The following is a 23,510-nucleotide window of genomic DNA, read 5'->3' on the forward strand; positions in this document are numbered from 1 at the left end:
GTCTGGTGTCGTTTAAAGCCCTTTGAACAGTTTGCACTGAAACTGTCATTTGGACATTGAAACGTTTGGTTCCCATTGAAGTCCATTATATGGAGAAAAATCCTGGAATGTTTTCATTAAAAACCTTAATTTCTTCTCGACTGAAGAAAGAAAGACATGGACATCTTGGATGACAAGGGGGTGAGTAAATTATCAGCAAAAGTTTTTTTTTTTTTTTTTAAAGGGTTAGTTCACCCAAAAATGAAAATTAAGTCATTAATTACTCACCCCCATGCTGTACCAACCCCGTAAGACATTCGTTCGTCTTCGGAACACAAATGAAGATATTTTTGATTAAATTTGAGAGCTGTATAACTACCACATTGGCTCCTAAGGGACTGCCTCTTGACGGCCCAGAAAGTCAATGAAGAAAATGTTTAAATATCCCAAGTGACTACCGTGGCTCAACTATATGTTTATCAAGCGACGCGAATACTTTTTGTGCGAAAAAACAAACAAAAATAACGAGTTTATTCGACTATTTCTTTTCTTCCTTGTAGGCCAGAAACGAGATTTGCTTAGATTTCCACGACGCATGCGCGAGAATTGCTATCTGCTTACACTACTTCAGATCGCAATTCTCGCGCATGCGTCGTGGAAATCTAAGCAAATCTCGTTTCTGGCCTACAAGGAAGAAAAGAAATAGTCGAATAAACTCGTTATTTTTGTTTGTTTTTTCGCACAAAAAGTATTCGCGTCGCTTGATAAACATATAGTTGAGCCACGGTAGTCACTTGGGATATTTAAACATTTTCTTCATTGACTTTCTGGGCCGTCAAGAGGCAGTCCCTTAGGAGCCAATGTGGTAGTTATACAGCTCTCAAATTTAATCAAAAATATCTTTATTTGTGTTCCGAAGATGAACGAAGGTCTTACGGGGTTGGTACAGCATGGGGGTGAGTAATTAATGACTTAATTTTCATTTTTGGGTGAACTAACCCTTTAAGTGAACTACTCCTTTAAACTCCTGCCAAATACCAGAACTGATAAACTGAACTTTTTGTCGTGAGTTATGTTGCACTTGTATTGCTATGCTGCAAATTTTTCAAGTTTTAGTGTATATATGTTTGGGTACAATTGTTTATTTGTACTTTTTTTATTTATTCATTAGTTGCTAATCTTTTATTTACTTGAGATGGTTTCAATCGGACCTCAGTACTAATTTCGTTCCAGATCATGTACCATGTTTTTGGAATGACAATAAAATCCTGGTAACTAACAACGTGTAGGTTTAAATCCTACAATGGGATTATGCAGATTTCTTCAAGGAAGACTTTTCCTGTCATAAGTAACTGTCAGCTAAATGATAATGATGTTTCTGAGAATAATACCTGCAGTGCGTTCACATGACTGTCGAGGCATCTGGCAGTGGTGTATGTGCAGGGTGTCGTAAGCCAGGACTGAGCCTCGGAGATCCAGCTCTGTGACCCCTTCACCATCTCCTCATGCTCCTGCAGCCAGTCACGGACCTACACAGAGACCGTGTAGATAACACACTTTTAGGTAACATGATAGAATGTGTTTTCCTTGAATCTCAATCTATTATGTTCAACTTCTTTGCTAATCTTTTAGGATAAATGCTCCTTTAATTTCTATTCAGTCTATTCAGGTGACCTTGCTGAGGAAGGTGGTTCTCTGTTCAGCCTGTTTGGTGAGGCGTGTGTGGGTCTGCTGAGTGTTGGCCAGGTTGTCCAGAATCAGACGGGTCTCGTCCGGATGCATTTCACTCACGTCCTGAAGCTCCACCTCAACTGCCGTCAAACGAGTGTGTAAATTATCCAGCTCGTCCCAGACTCTCTGTGAGGGAACAACATAGAAAAAAAACACATTTTAAATCTTCCATAGGTCATTTAATCTGTTTCTTCACAGTAAAGAAATAATTAAAAACATTTTAAACACAGTTTCACAGAACTTGCACCAATAGGCCATAAGCAAATGCAGGTGCGTTTTGAGCTTTCAGACTGACAAGGTTTCTATAACATATCAGTACAGTATAGAAAAATAAAGTGATGTATGGGATATTATATTGTGTATTTCCTTGAATCAATTTAATAAATCTTTAATAAAATTGAAAATTTGTTATTCGTGGTGTGCATAATCTGCTTTTGAAAAATATACTTTTCCAAACTATGTGTAAAGTACTTCACTACTGTGTATTTCTTCAACATTTCAAAAAGATTGTTCATAAATTGGTTTATAGTGCATCTTTGTAAATGCTAATGACCTCAGCATGCACCAATACAAACCCCCCAGAAATCAACATAGTGTCGGCCCAGATCCGGCCCATATCTGGGTCTTGTGGAATCCACGTGTACCAGATGTGGGCCGACACACTGTTACTGTCTAGGACAGGCCCAGCATCGAAACTGCAACTCTTTAATCTGTCACATGGGCTCTAATATGAATATTTGCTTACAATACAAAATTTGTGAAATAGGTTTTGGACTAAGAAGACTAAACCCATTTCTGACCTTTTGTGTGCTCTCAGCTTCATTGAAATTCTGGCTCTTCTGCTCTAACCAGCTCTGAACTGATCCCAGACCTGCTTTAATCTCTGAGATTTTAGCACCCAGTCTATGAAGTGGGCCACTTTTCTCCACGGCTGTCTTCACCTGTGATCGAGATAGATGGAATGGACATTGAAATGACCAAAAAAACAAAAAACAAATGTCAATTGAAACAAACAAATGTACTATATTCACTTTTTTTGTCTATGACACAAAAACTCTAGTAAATGAAGTATGTGCGTGTGTGTTTGATTGTGTATATGGATGATGCGACACTTCTTACACCTGTGAATGTGTGCAGATTATGTGTCTCTGATGCAGGGATCTAGTGACATGTTCTCCTCGCTTAATTCATTAAAGATGAGATGAAACTGCAGCAAGTGTGATGTTTACAGGGTGTGTGTGAAGCACATTTAGTTATATGATTTCAGTACATTTTGAACAAGAATATTTTATAATAAATTAAGAAAATGTTTCTCTCATACATAAAGGAAGAGTTCTCAACCCAAAAAATAGCAGGTCTATTTTGATCTATTTTTTTTTATCTGGGCAGGTGGAGAAGTTAGGAATGCATCAAACCTGCTCCTCCATTTCCTGTAATGACTGCGAGACTTCCTGTAGTAGTCCCTCTATCTCTTCTGGAATCGATGTGTTTTTGTCAGAGTACATCATTTTCAAGCTTTCTGAAATACGCTGCAGAACGGCCTTTTGGGTACATAGCTGTGAGTGAACCTCCTGTTGAGAAAAAAGGAACATTACTCATCAATTAGGTTACATTAGTAATGAGCACATCTATGTACAGCACAAATCATTTTTTCCATTTAATCCATTTCGTTTAAAAAAATACTTCTCGGTACAAGAGTTTTTTCCAAAGCAGAGCTCAGCGTAAACAAGAATGGAAAAAAGCAAACACAACACAAGCATTCACTGAGGGCACAACTGACTCGGCAAAGTGCCTATAAAACATCCGAAACTTAAAGGGATAATCCACTTTTTTTTTGGAAATAGGCTCATTTTACCACTCCCTCGGAGTTAAACAGTTGAGTTTTACCGTTTTCGAATCCATTTAGCCGATTTTCTGATATTTAGAAGAATATCAGTAACCAGACAGTTTCTGGTCTAATTGACTTCCATAGTAGGAAAAAAATATACTATGGAAGTCAATGAGACCAGAAACTGTCTGGTTACTGATATTATTCTAAATATCAGAAAAGCGGCTCAATGGATTCAAAAACGGTAAAACTCAACCGGGAGTGGTAAAATGAGCCTATTTCCAAAAAAAGTGGAGTATCCCTTTAAGGTTGTCCTTTGGTGAGAATGTAATTATATTCATTATGATATAAAAATAAAAATATATTAGTAGAAGTTTTATAGGTCACTGCCAAGTTCTTAGAAAAGTTATTTTAGACTACCTGAACTAACCTTGTCATATTGTAAAATGTATGTTCTTGTCCTTGTGACAACAAAATGGCATCATGCTTTTACATCAGACTAATTTACTATATTTAAAAATATGCATATTTTCATTCAAACTATTTTTTTAAAAGAGAATGTCATGTTATCAGGACAGTTACTGTACTCCTTATTTTACTTTTGTCAAACAAAAATATCAAACTAATTATTAATTAGGAAATTGAAAACATATTATAAACTATTAAAATATGTATATTTTCCCTTCCATTTTTTTTGTTGTTGTACACAGTAATAAGTATTAGCAAACATTTAGCAGACTAAAATAAATTTCTACTTCTGGATACTAAATAGCAACCCCCATCCCCAACTAATATAACGAAGAAAACACTTACTGTAAATTTATAGGATCAGCGTAAAGCACATGAAAACGATGCACAATGCGATATTCGGTTTATGCATATCAGTACCAGTACCACTCTTTAGCACTAGTCTCGCTGGTTGACCCAGTCACTGATGATGCTCTTTGTCCCTCAAGCTTTAAGATAACAGAACCAGGACAATTCACTCAAAAAAGCTCTCTCGCTCTCAACCCTATTCACCTCTCCGGCTCCAGTTAGTGAGATAAAGCTTCTAACCCCTATTTATATTATAATGAGTCATTTAAGATGGGAAGAAAAGCTGCATAAACAAGATCTCAAAATTACCAAAAACCCAGAGGGATTTAGAGTCAGAAAGAACCACGCTTTAGAGAGAAAGAGAGAGAGATTATCCATTCAGATCATTCTATATGGCGGCTACTAGGACTTAATTTCTTCATGGTTTTATGGTCATTCCTACACATTCTGTTCCTTTATTGCTTTAGCATTTTTTCAATATCATATGGGACACATTTGAGCAAACTGAACTGAAAGATCGATTGTGTGAGTAAGAGCGAGAGTGCATTATTGGCTTTGGGATGAAACCTGTGAGTATCCACTTACAGGTGTGTGTGAGTGTGGGAAAATCTGAATCAAAAGTGTGTGCTTGAGAAAAAGAGAGAAGGAGAGTGTGTGTATCTGAAACAGTGAAAAGAGAGATTGTGTGGGAATGTTGGACATGACTCAGCTATTTAACCAGAACACTAACACACTAGCCCTCTCATCTGTGTGTGGTAATAATGAGAGAGAGAAAACAACAGTGTCTACAGCAGTGAAAGAGAATAACTGTTTAAAAGTCTTTGAATCTTTTAGAGTGTGTGTGTGTTTGAACTGATTGGATGGAACAGCCTATTCAGCACAAAAAAACAGTCTCTTTCACACAGAGTTCTGACTAGACATGAAGCGATAAAGCGAAAATCTTTGTCTTAACCAGCAACAGTTGTGTTAAGCTGCAAACAACAGGATATTTTGACGATTTCTTGATTTCCATTTCTACAAATTGCGTGTCACTCGAAACAGACTGGTTGGAACAACCAATACTTAGCAATAAAAACCTGTTATGACTAAACAACACTGTATGCCATAAGTACAGTATCTCTGCTGCCCAGACACAAACTACATTATGGCATTCATGTCTGTCAGTCAGTGTCCATTCAGGTTTATTCATGTGTAGTTCATCTGCACTTTTGTATGTGCATTTGTTTTGCTTTTCCAGTATGTCATTGAGTTTAGTCTGGGGTAACACTGAATCTACGCAACAATTGAATCTACGCAACAACAAAAAAAATGAATCTACGCAACAACAAAAAAAAGGAATCATTGGGGACCAATGAGGCATTTTGCTGCTGCTACACTCACTGCAATTAAAAAAAAAACAACATGTTTTGAAAGCAGATCGGCGGTCATGCTACTGAAAAAATGTAGTCAAGCTAGTAGTGTCGTTCATTGATGCTAGTTACTTCCCAACACAAAAGGGACTTCACATGTGAGAGGTATTATTCAGAGCAGAGATAATGAAGATTGCTGGCTGCAGTCAGGGACAAAATCCATTTAATGGAACATTGTGTCAATGGAAAATCTCATAAGCATTAGTAATTCTCAGGCTTGAACAATAGATTTTCTTACTGTAATAACCTATCCTGGACACGAGTTAAAGAATTGGATTATAAGTTTGCAATGTAAAAAAACAAAACAAACAAAAAAAAACATTTAAAATGGATAAAGTTCATCAAAGTCAAAAATCAGGTGACTAACCTGTAGCTGTTTCTTGCTGGGTTCGTGCTCTAGTACAGAGAGGAGGGAAGTGGCAGATTCCAGCCATTCTCTGACTCCCTCCAGTTGCTCCTGCACTCGTCCCCTTTCCTCCACCTCTGTTCTTACTGCCCTCTGACCCTGAGTGCTCCGCTCCTTCAGACTGCAGAACATAGTCGAAATACGTTAAACTCCCATTCAACGTCCATTAGAGGTAGACCGATTAATCGGTCGGCCGATTAATCGGTCGATTTTTGGCATTTTTTAACATAATCGGCATCGGCCAATATCCAAGTAGGCTATATCAAGCCAATTATTAGGCAGGCGCATCTGTGGGCAGCCTAGTGTTGTCGTGGAACATGTGTTTGACGCACGCTGCCACTAGAGTCATTTCCAGCCGAGTGAGCAGCAAACATAAATATGAACTATTGTTCGTTGAACACGTTCAGGCACAACACTGGCCGTTAGTTAGTAGCTGGATTAAACATGGTTAAAATGCTGGCCAAACAGTGTAAAGTGTGACTGTATTTCACTGTAGACAAAAAGGTCCAACAGCGGGATGCCATTGTCTGAAGAACAACAGACGGATGGTGCGTTGTGGTGCATTTAAAGTGTTTGTAAAATATAATTTTCCCATCTGGTGGTTGTTTTTGTCGTTCAACAGCAATTTACTAGTGAAATATGTTATTGTTAGAAGTTAAATTTAATTAAATATAATAAATCTTATATATAAAAAATCAAATCATTTAAAGTTTTTTTTCTCCTTTTTTGTGATAATTAGGTTATGTCCATTTGTCTTTGTCCGTCAACAAACAAAACAAACCAAAAATACATGTTTCAGGACATTTTTTGAGGATAAAATGTTTTTTTTGAGAAAGTTTGTCTATGTTAAGTAATTATCATTTCTTTTACATTTTATCTTTCAAATAGAGGTTAAAAACCAAGCAAATATCGGCCAAAATAAATCGGCAGCATTAATCGGCCATCGGATTTCAAAATATCGGTATCGGCTCTGTTCTGTAACGCTCTCCTGTTCGAACTCGTCCATCAAAATGAACAAATCTTTTTCCGAGTCATTTGGTTCATTCGGCGAAAGAAACGAACGAATTGATTCAGAAAAAGATTTGTTAATTTTGTTGAACGAGTTCGAACAGGAGAGCTTTACAGAACAGAGCAAGGCGAGCGTTTGATCTATTATAAAACTTAAACTTTGTTATTTTTTAAAAAAAATGAGCGATTGATAAGATTGATTTCGCTTGATAAGACCCTTATTTATCGTCTGGAATCGTTTGAAGCCCTTTGAACAAGTTTGCAGTTTGTACTGAAAGTTTCTTTTGGACCTTGAACCGACTGGTTCCCACTGAAGTCCATAATATGGAGAAAAATCCTGGAACGTTTTCATTAAAAACCTTAATTTCTTTTCGACTGAAGAAAGAAAGACATGGACATCTTGGATGACATGGGGGTGAGTAAATTATCAGCAAAGGTTTTTTGAAAAGTGAACTAATCCTTTAACGCATGAATCACTGGGACATGGAGTACACAAATGGAAATATCAGGAAAAAAGTCATTAATGTTTTGAAAAAACCATTATTAAAATATCTCAGAATATGATAAAAAAAAAAAGACAACTGAGAACCAAGTAGATTTCTGACCTATGGTAACGCTCCTGCAGGGCATGAAGTTTCTGGCACAGTTCAATGGGTGGGGCCTGTTCCAGGTGTGGGGGGACACCAAGCAACCTTGCAGCTCTTAATTCCAATGCAGAGAGAGCTCTGTGTTCACAGTCCAGTCTGTCTTGGTACTGGGAATAGAATAGCAGCAGTTCCTGCAGCTCATCACCAGTCAGATTCTTTCTGCCGCTGTCTGGAAGTTCTGCATCCACCTGCTCCAACACACCGGCTGCCTGCTCCACCTGTAGAATGACAGCAAAAGAAAACAAGTTTTTTTTTTTTTTAATTTCTTTGTTATTTCACATGAATGTTGATGTACAGAGGGTCAAATACTCAGTATCAGTTGTGGTCATGGCACTTACACTCCTTGTGACACAGCTCCACTCGGCTTCCATTTGTCCTGAGCGTGTCTGCAGATCATTGGCACAGCGCTGCAATCTTGCCACTTGCCCCCAGACAGCACTCACTGCATCCTCCCTGTTGGCTCTACATCCATATAGTGAACACCATTCTCTCAGATTCTCCAGTTTTCCAAGAAGCATGACAACCTCTTCCCCTACAGCCTAAAAAGATATAGGGAATATGTTTGAATAAACTAGCCTAACAGCCAGACCATATGTATCTCATTGCATACGTTTGCAAAACAGATAAATGATACATATCTTTCGGTTATATGGGGAGCTAATGCTAACAAATGCTAGCCGTTAAGCAGAAAAGGGTCTTATTTGCCTTTACCTTGAGTTTCAGTTGCTGGTCTTTGCAGTCTTTGTGTGAAGTATTTTTTTTGGAAGCACATTGTGATAACAATGTTTCTGAGTCTCTCACTTGCTGGCAAAGCTCCTCATAGCATTTACGAGAATGTTTCTGGCACTCAACACACCTTGTTATGGACAAGAAATGTGTTACTTTACACATGGGGCATTTAGAAATTGATGACAGAATAAATGGAGATGATAAGATTTGATAAGCACAGTGAGCATATTATATACAAAATAAATGCTTAAGTATCTCACAAATTCATTAGTGATTATGAATAATTTACTGTGAGGAAAAACTCTGATCTCTGTGTTCTTATACACAATTATATACAATAAGGTTTCCTATGTACCTCTTCAGAGATTCTAGATGTATTTGGGCCTGGGCCTTGAGGGTCGATAGCTTGACCAAGAGCTCGCCTAAAAGCTCTATGTGTAGAAATTCAGTTTGCTGTGGATTGAAGCAGGGATGCTGTGGGTTTTGAGATTGGAGCTGTGAAATATGTGACTGGAACTCTGTGTCTAGGGTCAATAAAGCCTGCTGAGTGTCTTTGAGTCTTTCTGAGCAGCTTCTAGCAGAGCAGATTGAGGGAAGAAGGACCAATGCAGCTCTTTGGAGGAACCTGATGGTATCAATCACTGCCTTGGTGTAGTTCCTTAACAGTTCTTTGGCTTTAGTTAAACTTGCCTGAAAAGAGAGCAAACATATTCCTTGAAGTCTATATGCTTAAATGTATATTTCTAAACATTTATATTTATACCAATTATATTGCAAAGAAATAGGTCCACGAAATTGTGAGTCAAAGATTAAACACATTGTAAACTCACCATTCGTTGATCACACCTTTCCAAAACCATATCTTTCAAGCAAGTAAGCTGTTTGGAGTCCTGTGGAGGTTGAGCTCCAATCTTTTTTTCAAGAAACTCAAGCACATGCATTCTAGATTCTACAGTCTTTCTGAGCACAAGGCATTTTCTTAATTGTTTTTCAATCACTCCTCCTTTTGGCTCAATGCAACAAGGCTTTTCTAGCTCCTCATTAGTGTCTTTGAGGAACTGCTGAAGGACTCTCTTTTCTGATGGGTAGTGAATATGTTTCAGCAGATCCCTTTCCAGTATCTGAAGATTATTGTTCACTGTCAATTCTGAGGTTTTGAGACTTTCCAAGATTTGCTCGAGTTTTATTTGTTCAGCAGAGATCTGAGATGGATAAAGATCTGCTATGATTTCCTGGAGTTCAACTCTAGTTTCCTCACACAAGAGTTGTATTAAAGGAATTTGGATCAGTAGATTCTGACAGGCTCTGTAGCGTTCCTCTTTGTTGATGCTCTCATCTTTGGTCCTTGGAATCTGGGCCTCCATTTCTTCCTTTAGATCTTCAATACACTGACTAAGACTCAAGTACCTTTCATGAGCTTGTGCTTTGAGATCCAAATCGATCATTTTGTGGTGCAGTTCAGTGATAACACATAATAACTCTCTTCTCTTGTCCTCTGCGCAGGGACTGACTTGTTCAACCTGAGATTTGCGCTCCACAATCATCTGTTTAAAGGGTTCGATAACAGAGAGGGTATCCTTGGTAACAGGAAACCTGTGTCTTTTTAAATCAACTAACATTTGTCTCAGGCTGTTCTCAAGAGATGATACCTTCCTTTGAGAGGATTCTTGGCTTTGTATGACATCCATAACTTTCTGGCAACATGCTTTCTCATAGATAACAATACCCTTGATGTCTTCTTGAAGGTTGGTGAGTCTTCCATGGAGCTGAGTACTCTCTGAGACATGTAGCTCTGACGCAATGTCATTGCTTTTCATCAGAAGAGCTTCAGTGACAGCGGACTGCTTTTCTGCCTCTCCAAGAGTGTCCTGGATTTGCCTCAACCTGCGATCCAGGTCTGCCGGACTCAAACTTTGATAATCCTCCCTCCTCAAAGCTTCCCTCCAGAGATGTCCAACAACCCAGGAATCAACATCTGCTATCTGCTCTGACATCTTCTCCCGGGTTTGAAGCCCTGACTCCATCACGTGAACTGCCTTGGCCAGTTTTCCTGCTGTTGATTTGGACAAATCCTCTAGGGTTTTCAAGGATGAAGTCACCATTGAAACATCCTCCTCATCTAGGTCATGAATAAGCTCATTGACTTCCTCAACCAAAGCCTTTAACTGGGCTTGCTTGGAGCTCATATCTGACTGCAATTTCTTTAAATCTTTAATCTGTCGATGCACCTCTTCTGGAAGCAGAGACACCTTTTTCTGACGTCCTTTGATGTTAAATTCTGTCTGTTTGGCCCAAGCTAGAGCATCTGTAATTACTTGTACAATTTTACTTAACGTTGGGTTGCTGCTGCTAGGGGTTGCAGCTGCTAACTGTTCGCCTATTTGATCCAGCTGATCTTTGATATGCTGAAGGTCCTGCTCTACGCTGGCTGTCTCTGCCTTGAATTGGAATTCCTGGGCAAGTGCCTCAGAGGTCTGCTGAAGGTAGAGGTACTGCTGATGGGTGGAAGTGAGATCAGCATTTATATTCATAATTTCTTGAGCTCTCTTGCCATCCCATAAAACTGGCGAGAATTTCAATGGATCCAAGGTTTTCTGAATGTTCTTGAGATGGTATTTTAAGGCACCGACATTTTGAAGAAGGCTGGCACTTTCTTTAGCATAAGCGTTAACCATGTAAAGAGCAATCTCTGCATCCTTCTCCAGGGCCCTCCACTGGTGTTGCAAGTTGTTTTGCTGTATTTCCACTGCTTGTCTTTCAGACAGACTGAGGTGGGGGGAGAGTTTTGAACAAGTTTGAATCAGCTCACCGAGAGCTGTCCTTTCCTGTTCCATGTTTCTCAAGAAAGAGCGTAGCCTCTCCTCCTCAGCAAAACTGCTTATGGCTAGAGATCTAGAGATATATAAGACACATTTTTGTTTTCCATTCTAATAACCAGAAGTTTAATTCAGTAATAAACATGCTCCGTTTTCAGAGTGAAAAGTACAAAAATTGACTTGCTTAATAGTAAATACTCACGTTCTTAGTGCCTCACGCTCAGTTTTGAGTCTCTCCAGAGTAGTTTTGACTTTTTTGGTCTGTCGGTCAAAATCTGTAACCATCTGCAATTGTACTTCCTTGGAATGAACAGAGCTTGCTGCATCCCACAAAACTGCGCTCCATTGAGCGCTTAGCTGTTGCATGCCCTCGGGGTCATGAACTGTGCCATTAGTGCCAGAGCCAATGTCTCCATTAGCCTGGTCTTGCCTAGACAGCATAGATACCTGTCTCTGGGCACACCTTCTACATTCCTAAAATAGTTGAACAAAATAGTAGAAAATATTGAATAAGCTCACCTTCAGCATTAACTTTGAATTATTTTATAAGTATTAATTAAAAAACAAACAGTAACATTGCATTACCATATTAAATAGGAAATAGGCTAAGGAAAAATCTTAGACCCACCTCAGCCTCCTCTAATTGTTTAGCCATGTCTGTGGAGTTCAGAGCAGCTGGGCAAGTTCGAAGGTCCAGTAACTGGAACACTAGTCTTTTTAACTGAGCTTCAAGATCAGTGCTGGACGTGTCAAGAAGCTTCTCTGTACTTTCATGTGGTATACCCTACAAAATAAAAGCTTTCTGAAAGGACAGCTGACACAATGCACATTTTTTCCTGTTTATGTTTATTCTAAATGTACCGTAAAAAGCATTGACATGGTTTAAATCGATTCAAAGTATTTTGAATTTGATGTTATAGTGGTTAATTTTAAATGTTACCTCCATGAGTACACTTTTTAGTCCTTTTTCAGTCATGTTTTTGATCTCCACAAAGATATCCTTCATTGTGGGTCCCTTTGGCTCTTCCTCTGCTGGACTCTGCAAGATTTCAGTGTTAAAATCAACTTGCAGAGAAAAATCCACATCTTGATCCTGTGGCTGCAACACATATAACAGAATATAACAAAGTAAACTAATTGTTGAGCTGAAGAATAGCAACTACAATATTACTTGCACAGGATAAAAGATTGTAGACAACTGAGAAATTAGAGCAGTGAATCAAGTAAATTCAAGCAATCAAAATCAACTATGGTTTAAAAAAACACGAAATCAAACTCAAAAAGCCATTCCAAACATACACAGAACCATAAGAACGAGAAATGGGAACAGAACAGAGCATGACAATATTAAAATAATTAAATTAACTGATAAAAGGCAGTGCATGGTGCAAAATGTGATGGGATTGTCTCTGTGGTAAGACAGCCAAAGGCAGACCAACATATAAAGACACAAAAAGGATCCAATTCAGGAGCCACAGGTGTTAATGGAAACTTTTTTTCCATCAGTTAAAACCAAATGTGTTAGCTGTGCTTGGTTATGGAGACAACTGGATTACAGCAAAAATGGACACTTCATTTTGTCCCTAAAAGCACATGTCCTCAGTTGAAGATCTCCAAGAGTCCAACATGCAGATACCACGCCATCATGCAGGTTTGTTCCTTTGGTAAAATCATGCATATTAAAGTTACCTGCATCTCACTGATGCTCTCTGTTTGGCTGACTACACTTATAGTTTCTGGGACCAAGGTATCAGAGTCCTGCCCCTCCTCTTGATGCTCACGACCAATCACACTCTTATTGTCACACTCTTCTTTATCTTCCTGTTTAGTTATTGGTTCAACATAAGTTTCCTCTTCCAGTTTTGCACAAACAATTTCATTCCCTGAACTTTTGTTTTGGCTGCTTGTTGGAGTTGGTATCACCTGTGGCTCTTTTGGCATTAATTGAACGCTGTCAGCTTCAATTTTATCTTTTATTTGGTTGGCTGGAGGAGTTGGTAGGACTTCAAGTTGACTTTTAGAAGTGGTGGAGACTATCTCAGTCTCTGCTTGGCTGTCTTTTTGTCTCAGAGGGGGAGTTGGTTTAATTATGCTTATCTCTTCTTTTAATACAAAAGCATCGGCGACTATCTCTTTTTCAACTTTGCTATCTTTCCTTCTTATTGGTGGTGTAGGTTTCACAAAGGTCTCTTTCTCTTCTTGGTATTTGCAAATTGCTAATGTCGCATCACTTTCTATTTTACTAATTTTGCGTCTGACAGGTGGAGTTGGTTTAATAGTGGGCTCTTCGCTGTCTTTATGTTCATCAGTTTGTCCATCATCACCTTTTCCTAATTCTGAACTGTAAAATAATTTGTCACTCATTGGCTTATCCTTATGTCTTCTTGATGGTGGAGTGGGTTGAGTGTCGAGATCCATTGATAATCTTTGATCTTCTCCTTTCTCTTTACGTCGTCTTGCTGGTGGTGTTGGTTGAGTCTCCAAATGAAGGGAAGGACTTTGATCTTCTTTCTCTTTGCGTCGTCTTGCTGGTGGTGTGGGTAGAGTCTCCAGACTGAGCGATAATCTTCTATCTTCTTTCTCTTTGCGTCGTCTTGCTGGTGGTGTGGGTTGGGTCTCCAGACCGAGCGATAATCTTCTATCTTCTTTCTCTTTGCTTCGTCTTGTTGGTGGTGTGGGTTGGGGTTCCAGACCAAGCGATAATCTTCTATCTTCTCTCTCTTTACGTCGTCTTGCTGGTGGTGTGGGTTGGGGCTCTAGACTGAGCGATAATCTTCTATCTTCTTTCTCTTTACGTCGTCTTGCTGGTGGTGTGGGTTGGGACTCTAAATCAAGAGAAAACCTCTCACTTCCCATTTTCTCTTTACGTCTTCTGCTTGGTGGGGTGGGAAATATTTCTCCCTCTATCTGTGATTCAAAGTTTAAAGATAACCGATCACCTTTTTTTCGTCTGGTTGGAGGCGTTGGTGTGACATCCACCTTGTCAAATTGTACCTCAGTTTCACTCTCATTTCGTCTTCTGACTGGTGGTGTTGGTTTAGGCTCAACTTCAATGGATTGTGCTTCATAAACAGATGTGACCTTTTTTGTCACCTCCTCCTCAGTGATATGCATGGTGTCCCCACCGTCAAGTTTCTTCTCTGGTGTTGAGACTTTTCCCTTGTTCGATTGGATATCAGTTTCACCCTCATTTAGTTGCCCGACTGGTGGCGTAGATTTAGGTTCAGCTTCTAGGGATTGTACTTTATAATCTGATGGAGCCATCTTTACCTCTTCTTTCACAATGATATCAATGCTCTCTAAACCTTCAGGTTTCTCATCTGATGTTGTTAAGGTATTCACCTTGTTTGATTGGATATCAATCTTTTTATCGTTTCTTCGCCTGACTGGAGGCGTTGGTTTAGGTTCGGCTTCTATGGAAAGTGCTTTTTCACTTGTCTCTTCTTTTTTAATGATATGCATGACCTCTCCATCTTCAGGTTTCTCCTCTGGTGAAAAATCCACCTTTTTTGACTGGACCTCAGTTTCCCGGTCATTCTGCTGCTTAATTAAGGGTGTCAGTTTAGGTTCAGCTTCTATGGATTGCGTTTTATCACCTGATAGGGTCTTGTTTGTCTCGTCCTCTATAATGACATCAGTTGCCTCTCCAACTTCAGGTTTCTCCTCTGATGTCAGTGAGACATTCATTCTTTTGGATTGTACCTCAGTGCCCCAGTCATTCTGTTGCTTGATTGGAGGTGTCAGATTAGGTTCGATTTCTGTGGATTGAGCTTCATCACCTGATGGAGTCTTTGTCTCTTCTCTCAAAATGACACCCACGGCCTCTTCCCCTTCAGGTTTCTCCTCAAGTGTTGAGACATTCATCTGGTTTGTTTGGATCTCAGTTTGTCCCTCATTTTGTTGCTTGGTTGGAGGTTTAGGATCACCACCTGACAGGGTCTTTTTTGTCTCTTCTTCTACAATGACATGCATGACAACCAGATTTTGGTTTGCTTCAACTGGTTCAGATTGTTCCGATGCTTCTAATGGTCTGTTTGTGTTGGCTAGAACCCCTGTTTCGATTTCAGAAGATTTTGTCTCACCTTCTGTCTCCTTGGTTGGGGGTTTAGGATCTCCACCTGACAGGGTCTTTTTTGTCTCTTCTTCTACAATGACATGCATGACTTCTCCAACCAGACTTGTTGGTAGGTTTTGGTTTGCTTCAACCGGTTCAGATTGTTCTGATGCTTCTAATGGTCTGTTTGTGTTGGCTAGAACTCCTGTTTCGGTTTCAGAAGATTTTGTCTCACCTTCTGTCTCCATTATTTCTGATGCTGAACTTTCTGATCCCTGAATCTGAGTCTCAGTAGGTTCTCTTAATGGAGTAGCTTCATGAGCATGATGCCTCTGCATCTCTGCCCCCTCAGGAAAGTCTAGAATAATATATCGCTGTTGGATTTCACGTGGACCATTATTTGTAGTCCATTCGCCATCTCTGTCAGCAATTCTAGCATTTGGTCCATTGTTCCAAGAAAATGTTCCAGTACTTCTTGAAGCATCATCTCCACGACCTTGTGTTTCAGCAAGTGGGGCTGTGGTTGTTTGCACTTGTCTGTTGGTGTCTATTTCAGTGAGCTGTGACTGTTCTGGTTCAATTGCTGAAATAATATGTGATGCACTCACCACACCTGCCTCATCAGGAAAAGACTGAATGCTGATTGCTTCTTTTGCTATGTCAGACATTTCAGCTTCTGGGGTAGCTAAAGTTCCATCATCTTGTTTTCCCATTGTTGGACACAATGTTTTCTCATTTACAATAGCACCAGGAGAGACTGTCCTCACTAAACTGTCTGTGGGTGTGTCTACACTCTGTATGTGTACAGTATCCACATCTAAAATGAGCTCAGCAACTACTTTTATTTGTGCTTCACCCTTTTCACCAGGTTCCTCTTGAAAATTTAGACAATATAAGCCCTCTTCCTCTTTATCTGATTCTACAGTCACTGCTTCAATGTTCACACTCTTCACTTTTTCAGAAAAATAATCTAAGCTCACAACCTCAACAGACAACTGGCTTTCTTGTCCTTTTGAGCTCAGACTTGGAATTTCACAACACTGAGAGTCTGTGTCAGGGGTTTCCAAGCTGTGGAGAGCTGCAGTCGAGGAAGTGGACTTCTTTTCATCTGCAACCTCATCATATTCAGCTTTTGTTTCCAAAGCAACAGAAATTAAATTCTCATGTTCGGCTTCATTTGCTCCATGGCTGCTTAAAGGAATAGCAGAATCATACACTCTTATGTCTGGTTCAGGTAGAATCTCCCTGGTTAACGGTACATTTGTTTTGACATCATCCTGTTCAGTTTCAGTTTCTAATATTGGTGGTGATTTTCTTGCAGCATGAGCTTCTGTTTCTGTTGCAGATTCTGAGATTACACATAGAGGAATCTTGCTTTCAGGGTTTTCAGATGGCTTTACCTCACGGTTATCCATCATTTCGCAGCTCTCAGTGATAAAGGATGAGGTACAAAGAAATTCCAACTGTTCAGACTCCTTGATTGATGGTGTCACAGCAGAAACCTACAAATGGTATTTATCATACATTATTGCTGCACATTGTCTGTTAGTGTGGCTTGATACAACAAAAGGCTAGAAATATGTTTTCGAATGTGAAAATTGTACCCGTGATTCCAACTGAATGCTTTGAGCCTCTAGGGACAACCTCTGAGCTTCCTGCTTCACATTCTTCTCTAAATTCTGAAACAAAAACTCATCTGTTTAAACCACTAGATATTTCATTTAAAGGGGAAATGAAGCAGTCAATCAAGTTTACATGATTTATAAGATGGATTTCCACTATAATCAACAATTATATAAGAAACATGACAAATGTACACATATAAAATAAAAAAAATAAAAAAACGCTATATCTTTCACCACCAGGGCGCCACCATTGTGCAGTATTCTAACCTGTGACGTCACGGTGTTGGTTGGCTTTAGTTTAAAGGCTCTGGGCAGTGAATATCCCGAAATCAAACGGTTTACACCACGGTGTTTTGACCGCGAACAATTAACGCTGTTTAACAATTAAGTGTTTAGCTAACTAAGTGAAGTTTATTGGTACCAGACAAAAAGATGACATTATATGTCAACAAACTGCACATGAAAACATTGTTTGCAATGTCTGCCATCATATTCCTGTCTCTTGTCAACACCATGTAAGTTAGCAAAAGGGGAAATGAAATGTCCATGTTTTCGTACTGGTAGTAGCTACATATATTAGAAAAAGTGTCTCCACTCTGACATCCTTCAGGGAAAGCATTGCCGCTTCCAACACGTCTACCTCCCGGCACAGCATGGTAAATGTGCGCACCATGGTGATGCAGGATTGACCACGCAATACGTGGTCAAGATCAACCTCTTGACAGCAGATGGACTCTGACTCTAAGTTGACACTTAGATGGACTCTAAGTTAACACTTAGGGGGCTTTCACACTGGCAGTTTAGATCGGAATGGGGCACGGTTCGCATGAAAAATCGCTAATGTGAACGCTGTCATGGGACCCGGGTGCGCACTGACTGGGGTACCGAATCCGAGATTATCTGGAGGAGGTGGTCTGAGTTCGGTTGCTTCCGAACCGTGCTGCGGTTCGCGTGAATGTGAAAGCAACACGGATTCGCATAATAGCAGCAAATTAATAAAAAAAAAACACAATATATACCCACATTCTGCTTTCTAACATGTTCTGTGCACGTTTGCGATGACGCAAGATGCACGCAAACGCACCAGGGTTTGATAGAATCAAGATGAGTGTAAAACCAGACCAACGCTGTGGGGGGCGCCGAGAACAAACGCGCTCAGGCTCGGACCGCAGCAAACCAGCCCAGTGTAAAAAGTTAGTTGTTCACGGTGTAAAAAGCTTGATGTCAGGATATTCACTGCCCAGAACCTTTAAACCAGGGGTGCCTAACCCTGCTCCTGCCGATGACTGTCCTGCAAGTTCATCTCCAACCCTAATCAAACACACCTGCCTTTAATTTTCAAGTGATCCTGAAAACTAATTGATTTACTAATTAGTCTAATAACTTGGTTGCTTCAGGTGTGTTTGATTAGGTTTGGAGGTAAACTGTGCAGGATAGCCGATTGTCAGGAGCAGGGTTGGGCACCCCTGCTTTAAACTAAAGCCAACCAACCCTGTGACGTCACATGTTAGAATACTGCACAATGGTGGCGCCCTGGCGAATGAACCCCAAAAAAAAAACGTTTTTTTTTTCTTTTACATGTTCACATTTGTCATGTTTCTTATATAATGGTTGATTATAGTGGAAATCCATCTTGTAAATCATGTAAACTTGAATGACTGCTTCATTTCCCCTTTAAAACACCATCCCACATAATTGAGTCACACTCACCTTAAGATCCTGTTTAAGGTCATTTGTTTTACTTTCTGCCTCGTTTAGTGTTTTCAGTCCATCTCTTTCAAGTTTGCCTGCCAAGTCAGGGCCTAGACAGTCCCTCAGGAGTTCTTTATGGGATAGCGCCACTTGCAGGCTTTTACATAGTTTCACACCTTCCTCAATTGCAGCCTAAAGAGTAAAAATGTTTTATGTTTACGCTGAAACAGCAACCTTACTTGTTCAAATGGACAAGTATACTGCAGGTGCAGCGTTTTGTACTCACACACTGCATGCAAATGAAGACACAAACACACCTGCGTGGATGAGGCTGAGCTGGTGGGAGGATTTGCAAGAGTCATCTGGTTCCATGACTGTATGTTTTGTAAGGCTTGTCTCACACACTGCACAGTGCTGTCTGCACAGTCATTCTGCCTTTCCGACAGTTTTGATCGCAGACTGACAAAAAAAAATTATGATTCTCCAAAATGCACATCCAACAAATAATTATTGTTTATAGAACATTATGCTAAAACAGTGAGAGAAACGTGCTATCCATAGTACAATGAAATAAACTGGATTCAGATATAAATTAGTGCTGTCAATCGATTAAAAAATGTAACTAGATTAATCACATTTTTTTCTGTGATTAATAGCGATTAAAAATATTTTAATATATTTTACAATGTAATAACTTCACAGTTGATCTCCAAATTAATGTAAAAACAGCATTAATACAGTATATTTTAAATATTTGTTTAATGGCATCTTTTTATGAATGAAGGCAAAGTATCACTGATACTAATAGCCTACTACAACTGATGTCTCAATGAAATTGATTCCCCCTCCAATTTTAAACATTAATTATAGCCATTTAAAACTACAGTGTAATTAAACATTTATTATGTTTCAAAAAATATAATAACTTTTAATTTAGCTGAACTTTAAATAATCCTCACATAAACTCTTCCTACCTGTATAAAAGGTAGGAAATATACAGTCTGCACTGCATAAATGATAAGTTATCCTTATTAAAGCTACAAAAGATCATTAGTCAAGAGCAGTGAGTCATTTTCTGTTACCTTTGATTAACTTTAATGACAGAGAGCAATGGCTGCTGTCATGTTAAGTTTCACACATCCCATTTTCTCACAACTTTTGAAGTTAATTTAAGATCTTATTTAAGATCATAATTGTGTGTTATTGTTCATTCAAGCATTAAAGAGAACTCAATACTGGTGCGTGTCTTTCTGTGCACGACACAAGTCATCTATGTGTCACAGCCACAACATTCACAAACAGCGAATTCTCCTTGTTTGTCTTGTCGCACTTGAATGGTTAAAAAGCATTTGCGTGCGTGATCATATAATGTAACGCTAGCTAAAGGATGGCAGAAAAAAATGGATGCTGCGTAAATTGTGTTAAATATTTTTTACGTGTTACACTGGAAAATGTGTTAACAGCACAAATTTAAACACATTATTACAGACCTTTCTGTTTTAAACGGCTTAATATTTGACAAGCAACATGTCTGTATGTACCTGCAATATTGCTGTGTAACTTTGTCCACTATGGAAATGACATCAACAGGGGGCTCTTCATCAGGTGGGAGCATTCGAAGGGCCTGACTAAGGTCACAAACTTTGCCCTCTAAAGCCTCAACGTCTCTCTCACATGTCTATGAGAAAATAATTTAAAAGAAAAATAGTAGGCCTAAGGTTTGGATACACTGATTTTCTCTTCATTTTTAGAACAAACCAACAGAACATAGAATAATTAGCAAACTCCCACAATACCTTGAAGCTATGCCAGTTCTCCTGCAGCTGGCTGATATTCTGGCTACCCACCAGAAATCCTAAAGCGTTGTCCTGAGCACGGAGCTCATCCAGGAGGCTCTCTGCCTGTTCCCTGAGAATCTGTGCCCTTCCAGCAATCCTTAGATCGATTTCACTCAATCTGGCCTCACACACAGATAACCGTTCCCTCATCTCCTTCTCCGAGAACACACAGAGGTCATGAAGATGGCTGACCTCTAAGGTCAGAGCATCACAACCTCCTGGAGTGCAAAGGTCCATCAGGGAATCTTTAACAGCATCCAGTTCTTTCATTTCTCTCTTCTCCCTGTCTACGGTCTGAAGAAGTGCCTAGAAAGGTTAAAAAAACATGATGATTTTACTCAAAGCTTACATAAAATATCTATGATTTTATAAATGAACGGGTTTGACTGAAAAAGGGAAAAATATTAGAGCTGTCAAATTTATTTCCCCTTATATAAGGGAACATTTAATTTTTCAGTTTTTTATATACTGCATATTTAAAGCTACACTGTGTGATTTTTACCCCCATCTAGCGGTGAAAAGGTATATGACCATCCAGTGAATATTAGTTTCTGTTCCTCTCAATTCCGATTTCGTTTTAACTCCTACGGTGGCCAATATAGTCCAAGATTAACATGGCTTCCAGTTCGACCTCGTCCATGAGTGTTAACTCAAACGTAAACGCGAAAGGCGAAGCTTGAATTAACGGGTATGTCCCTCTTTGGCTAATATACTTTCAAGATGGAGGGGCAACATGGCGACCGACATTAGAACCCCTTACCCGTATGTATTTTCAATGGTATATTATACACTCACGAGAATACTTTATTACTTGAACCAAGTAAATATACATTAATGAGCACATACTGTATATTTTTGAAAGAACTAAGTGTTTTAGTTGAAAAACAAACTAAAAGAGTTACACAGTGTAGCTTTAAGTTAAATTAAACTTATGCATTAAATTGACAATAAATAAAATACATATAATAACAAAGAATTCAAACCTTAAGAGTGTTAATAGAGCCTTGTAACGCATGGCGTTCAGTGGGCAGGGCGCCGAAACCTTTGACCTGCTCTCTCAGCCAATCCTGAGCTACGGTGTGCTGCTCAACTAGCTGAGCACAAACTCGCTCTCTCCGTATTTCCTCTTCAAGATTTAGGCAAAACTCCTATGCAAGCACACATACAAAAAGAACTTCATACACATAAATCAGGTTTCGCTTACCTATTAGTCACTATTAGTCCGAAATATTTAGCACAGCACCCCCTACAGCCTTACAGTAATCTCTTTGATCAACTCAGGTATGGACTCCTCCATGGTGGCCCAGGATGGATCGATCCAGCTGGAATCACGGGTCAGCTGGCTCATCTCCCTCCCGAGTGCTCGGACAGCAGACAGAGACGGGGTCAGGGCTCTGGTACGGTCTAGTAGACTCTTGGCCTGCTCAACTGTGTGCCTTCGATCCCCTAAACCAGGCCAGGGGAAGTGATGTGGCAGTGCAGCTGTCTGCTGTTTCACCTGCTCCAGAAGAGACTGAAGCTGTTCTCTCTGACACTGGCAGGACACCAGGCGTTCCACTACACTTTTCAGCAGACTGTGGAATATATGATTATTTGCGATCATTTGAATCATCTATTAGTGGTGTGTGCAATTACTATTTACATATAGAATTATTATATCAAACCTATGCAGCTCCTGTGCTTGCTGCTGTGTTGCCTTCCACTCCTCCTCTAAGTTTTTCATTTTCTCAATGAGAGAATGTCTTGTGTCTTCATCAAGATCTTTACGGATACATAGATGGTCTACTGTCCTTTTCAGGGTGGCAAGCTTAGAGTTGCCCTCAGAGTGAAGACTTACAATTGCCTGAAAGACAGACGGTTATACTTGTTATTGACTACCACATTTTCATCATTTCACTATGGACATCATGAGTAATTATAATATTAATTATATTACTTACTTGTACTTTGCTTAGTCTCTCCTCAATCTGGTTCTGTGTACCATGAGTGCTTGTTCCCAGTGAGTCTAGGCCATCTTTATGGTTCTTAACCCAGGACCTGGTGGTCTCCTCCTGGGTATATACATTCTGAAGCTCCCTTTCGAGAGAATCCTGGAGTTCAGCCTGGTTCTTTAGTTCCTGAGCTCTTGCCAGGACCTTCTTCAATTCTTCGTCAATGGATCTTAGGTTCAGTTGGATTTCCTGTTTTCTCTTCTCCTCCAGGCCTTCTCGAGAGCACATACCCTCTGCTTTCCTCCTCAGTGTGGCAAGCTTATAATCTCCCTCTGATTCAGAGTTCAGGATGGCCTAGAGTAAATAAACCAAAAAACATGTCAGTGAGTAAGTCAGACATATTTGTTGAAGGTTGAATATCCCGCTTTGTCTCTTACCTGAGCTTCATTCATTCTCTCTTGTAACGGAGTATCTTCACCTAGCAATTCAATCTTCAGATACTGCTCTTTGATCCAAGATTTAGTGTGCTCCTCTTGTTCTTGAAGATCCTGAAGGTCCTTGGAAAGAGAATTCTCAAATTCTGATTGGTTCTTCAGCTCAAGAGCATCCGTCAAAAGTCCTGTCCACTCTTGCTGTACATCTTGTAAAGTCTGTTGGATTGTCCTGGATTTGTCTTCTTCTAGATCTTCACAGGAACATAGACTCTCTCCCTTTGTCTTTAAGTCAGCAAGTTTCAAGTCCCCCTCAGATCTATGAGCTAGTACTGCCTAAAAAAAACAAAACCAGAATATTCATCAAGAAAATTTCTTTCATGTTTTATTTTCTTATGCATTTGTGCAGCCAATCGTAGCCTTTATGGGTTTCTAATAAATATGTACTGTTCCAGGCAAATTGTCCTGTTTCTTAAAGGGATACTCCACTTTTTTTTTTTGAAATAGGCTCATTTTATTCCCCCAGAGTTAAACTGTTGAGTTTTAGCGTATTTGAATCCATTCAGGCGA

At 39.5% G+C, this 23,510-nt stretch overlaps 1 protein-coding gene across 1 annotated transcript in view; it reads right to left on the minus strand.

The window, feature by feature from the left end:
- The window catches only part of syne2b (spectrin repeat containing, nuclear envelope 2b), a 94,778-nt gene extending 71,502 nt beyond the window's left edge, over window positions 1-23,276 (minus strand). The window contains exons 1-24 of the mRNA XM_039652072.2: window positions 22,947-23,276; window positions 22,519-22,863; window positions 22,243-22,421; window positions 21,837-22,152; window positions 21,562-21,726; window positions 20,537-20,884; window positions 20,282-20,418; window positions 19,058-19,199; window positions 18,759-18,932; window positions 17,028-17,102; window positions 16,824-16,925; window positions 12,310-12,468; window positions 11,998-12,153; window positions 11,572-11,843; window positions 9,384-11,445; window positions 8,909-9,243; window positions 8,536-8,680; window positions 8,163-8,363; window positions 7,783-8,042; window positions 6,131-6,290; window positions 3,126-3,281; window positions 2,511-2,651; window positions 1,654-1,836; window positions 1,371-1,508 (exon numbers count right to left, since the gene is read on the minus strand). Of these exons, the coding sequence (XP_039508006.2) occupies window positions 1,371-1,508; window positions 1,654-1,836; window positions 2,511-2,651; window positions 3,126-3,281; window positions 6,131-6,290; window positions 7,783-8,042; window positions 8,163-8,363; window positions 8,536-8,680; window positions 8,909-9,243; window positions 9,384-11,445; window positions 11,572-11,843; window positions 11,998-12,153; window positions 12,310-12,468; window positions 16,824-16,925; window positions 17,028-17,102; window positions 18,759-18,932; window positions 19,058-19,199; window positions 20,282-20,418; window positions 20,537-20,884; window positions 21,562-21,726; window positions 21,837-22,152; window positions 22,243-22,421; window positions 22,519-22,863; window positions 22,947-22,961 (6,366 nt within the window). The 5' untranslated portion in view covers window positions 22,962-23,276. The remainder of the gene's footprint in view (window positions 1-1,370; window positions 1,509-1,653; window positions 1,837-2,510; window positions 2,652-3,125; window positions 3,282-6,130; window positions 6,291-7,782; window positions 8,043-8,162; window positions 8,364-8,535; window positions 8,681-8,908; window positions 9,244-9,383; window positions 11,446-11,571; window positions 11,844-11,997; window positions 12,154-12,309; window positions 12,469-16,823; window positions 16,926-17,027; window positions 17,103-18,758; window positions 18,933-19,057; window positions 19,200-20,281; window positions 20,419-20,536; window positions 20,885-21,561; window positions 21,727-21,836; window positions 22,153-22,242; window positions 22,422-22,518; window positions 22,864-22,946) is intronic.
- Window positions 23,277-23,510: the final 234 nt, after the last annotated feature.

This window comes from Pimephales promelas, chromosome 11 (genome assembly GCF_988280905.1).
Source record: "Pimephales promelas chromosome 11, fPimPro1.hap1.1, whole genome shotgun sequence".
In the NCBI taxonomy this organism is placed as follows: Eukaryota; Metazoa; Chordata; class Actinopteri; order Cypriniformes; family Leuciscidae; genus Pimephales; species Pimephales promelas.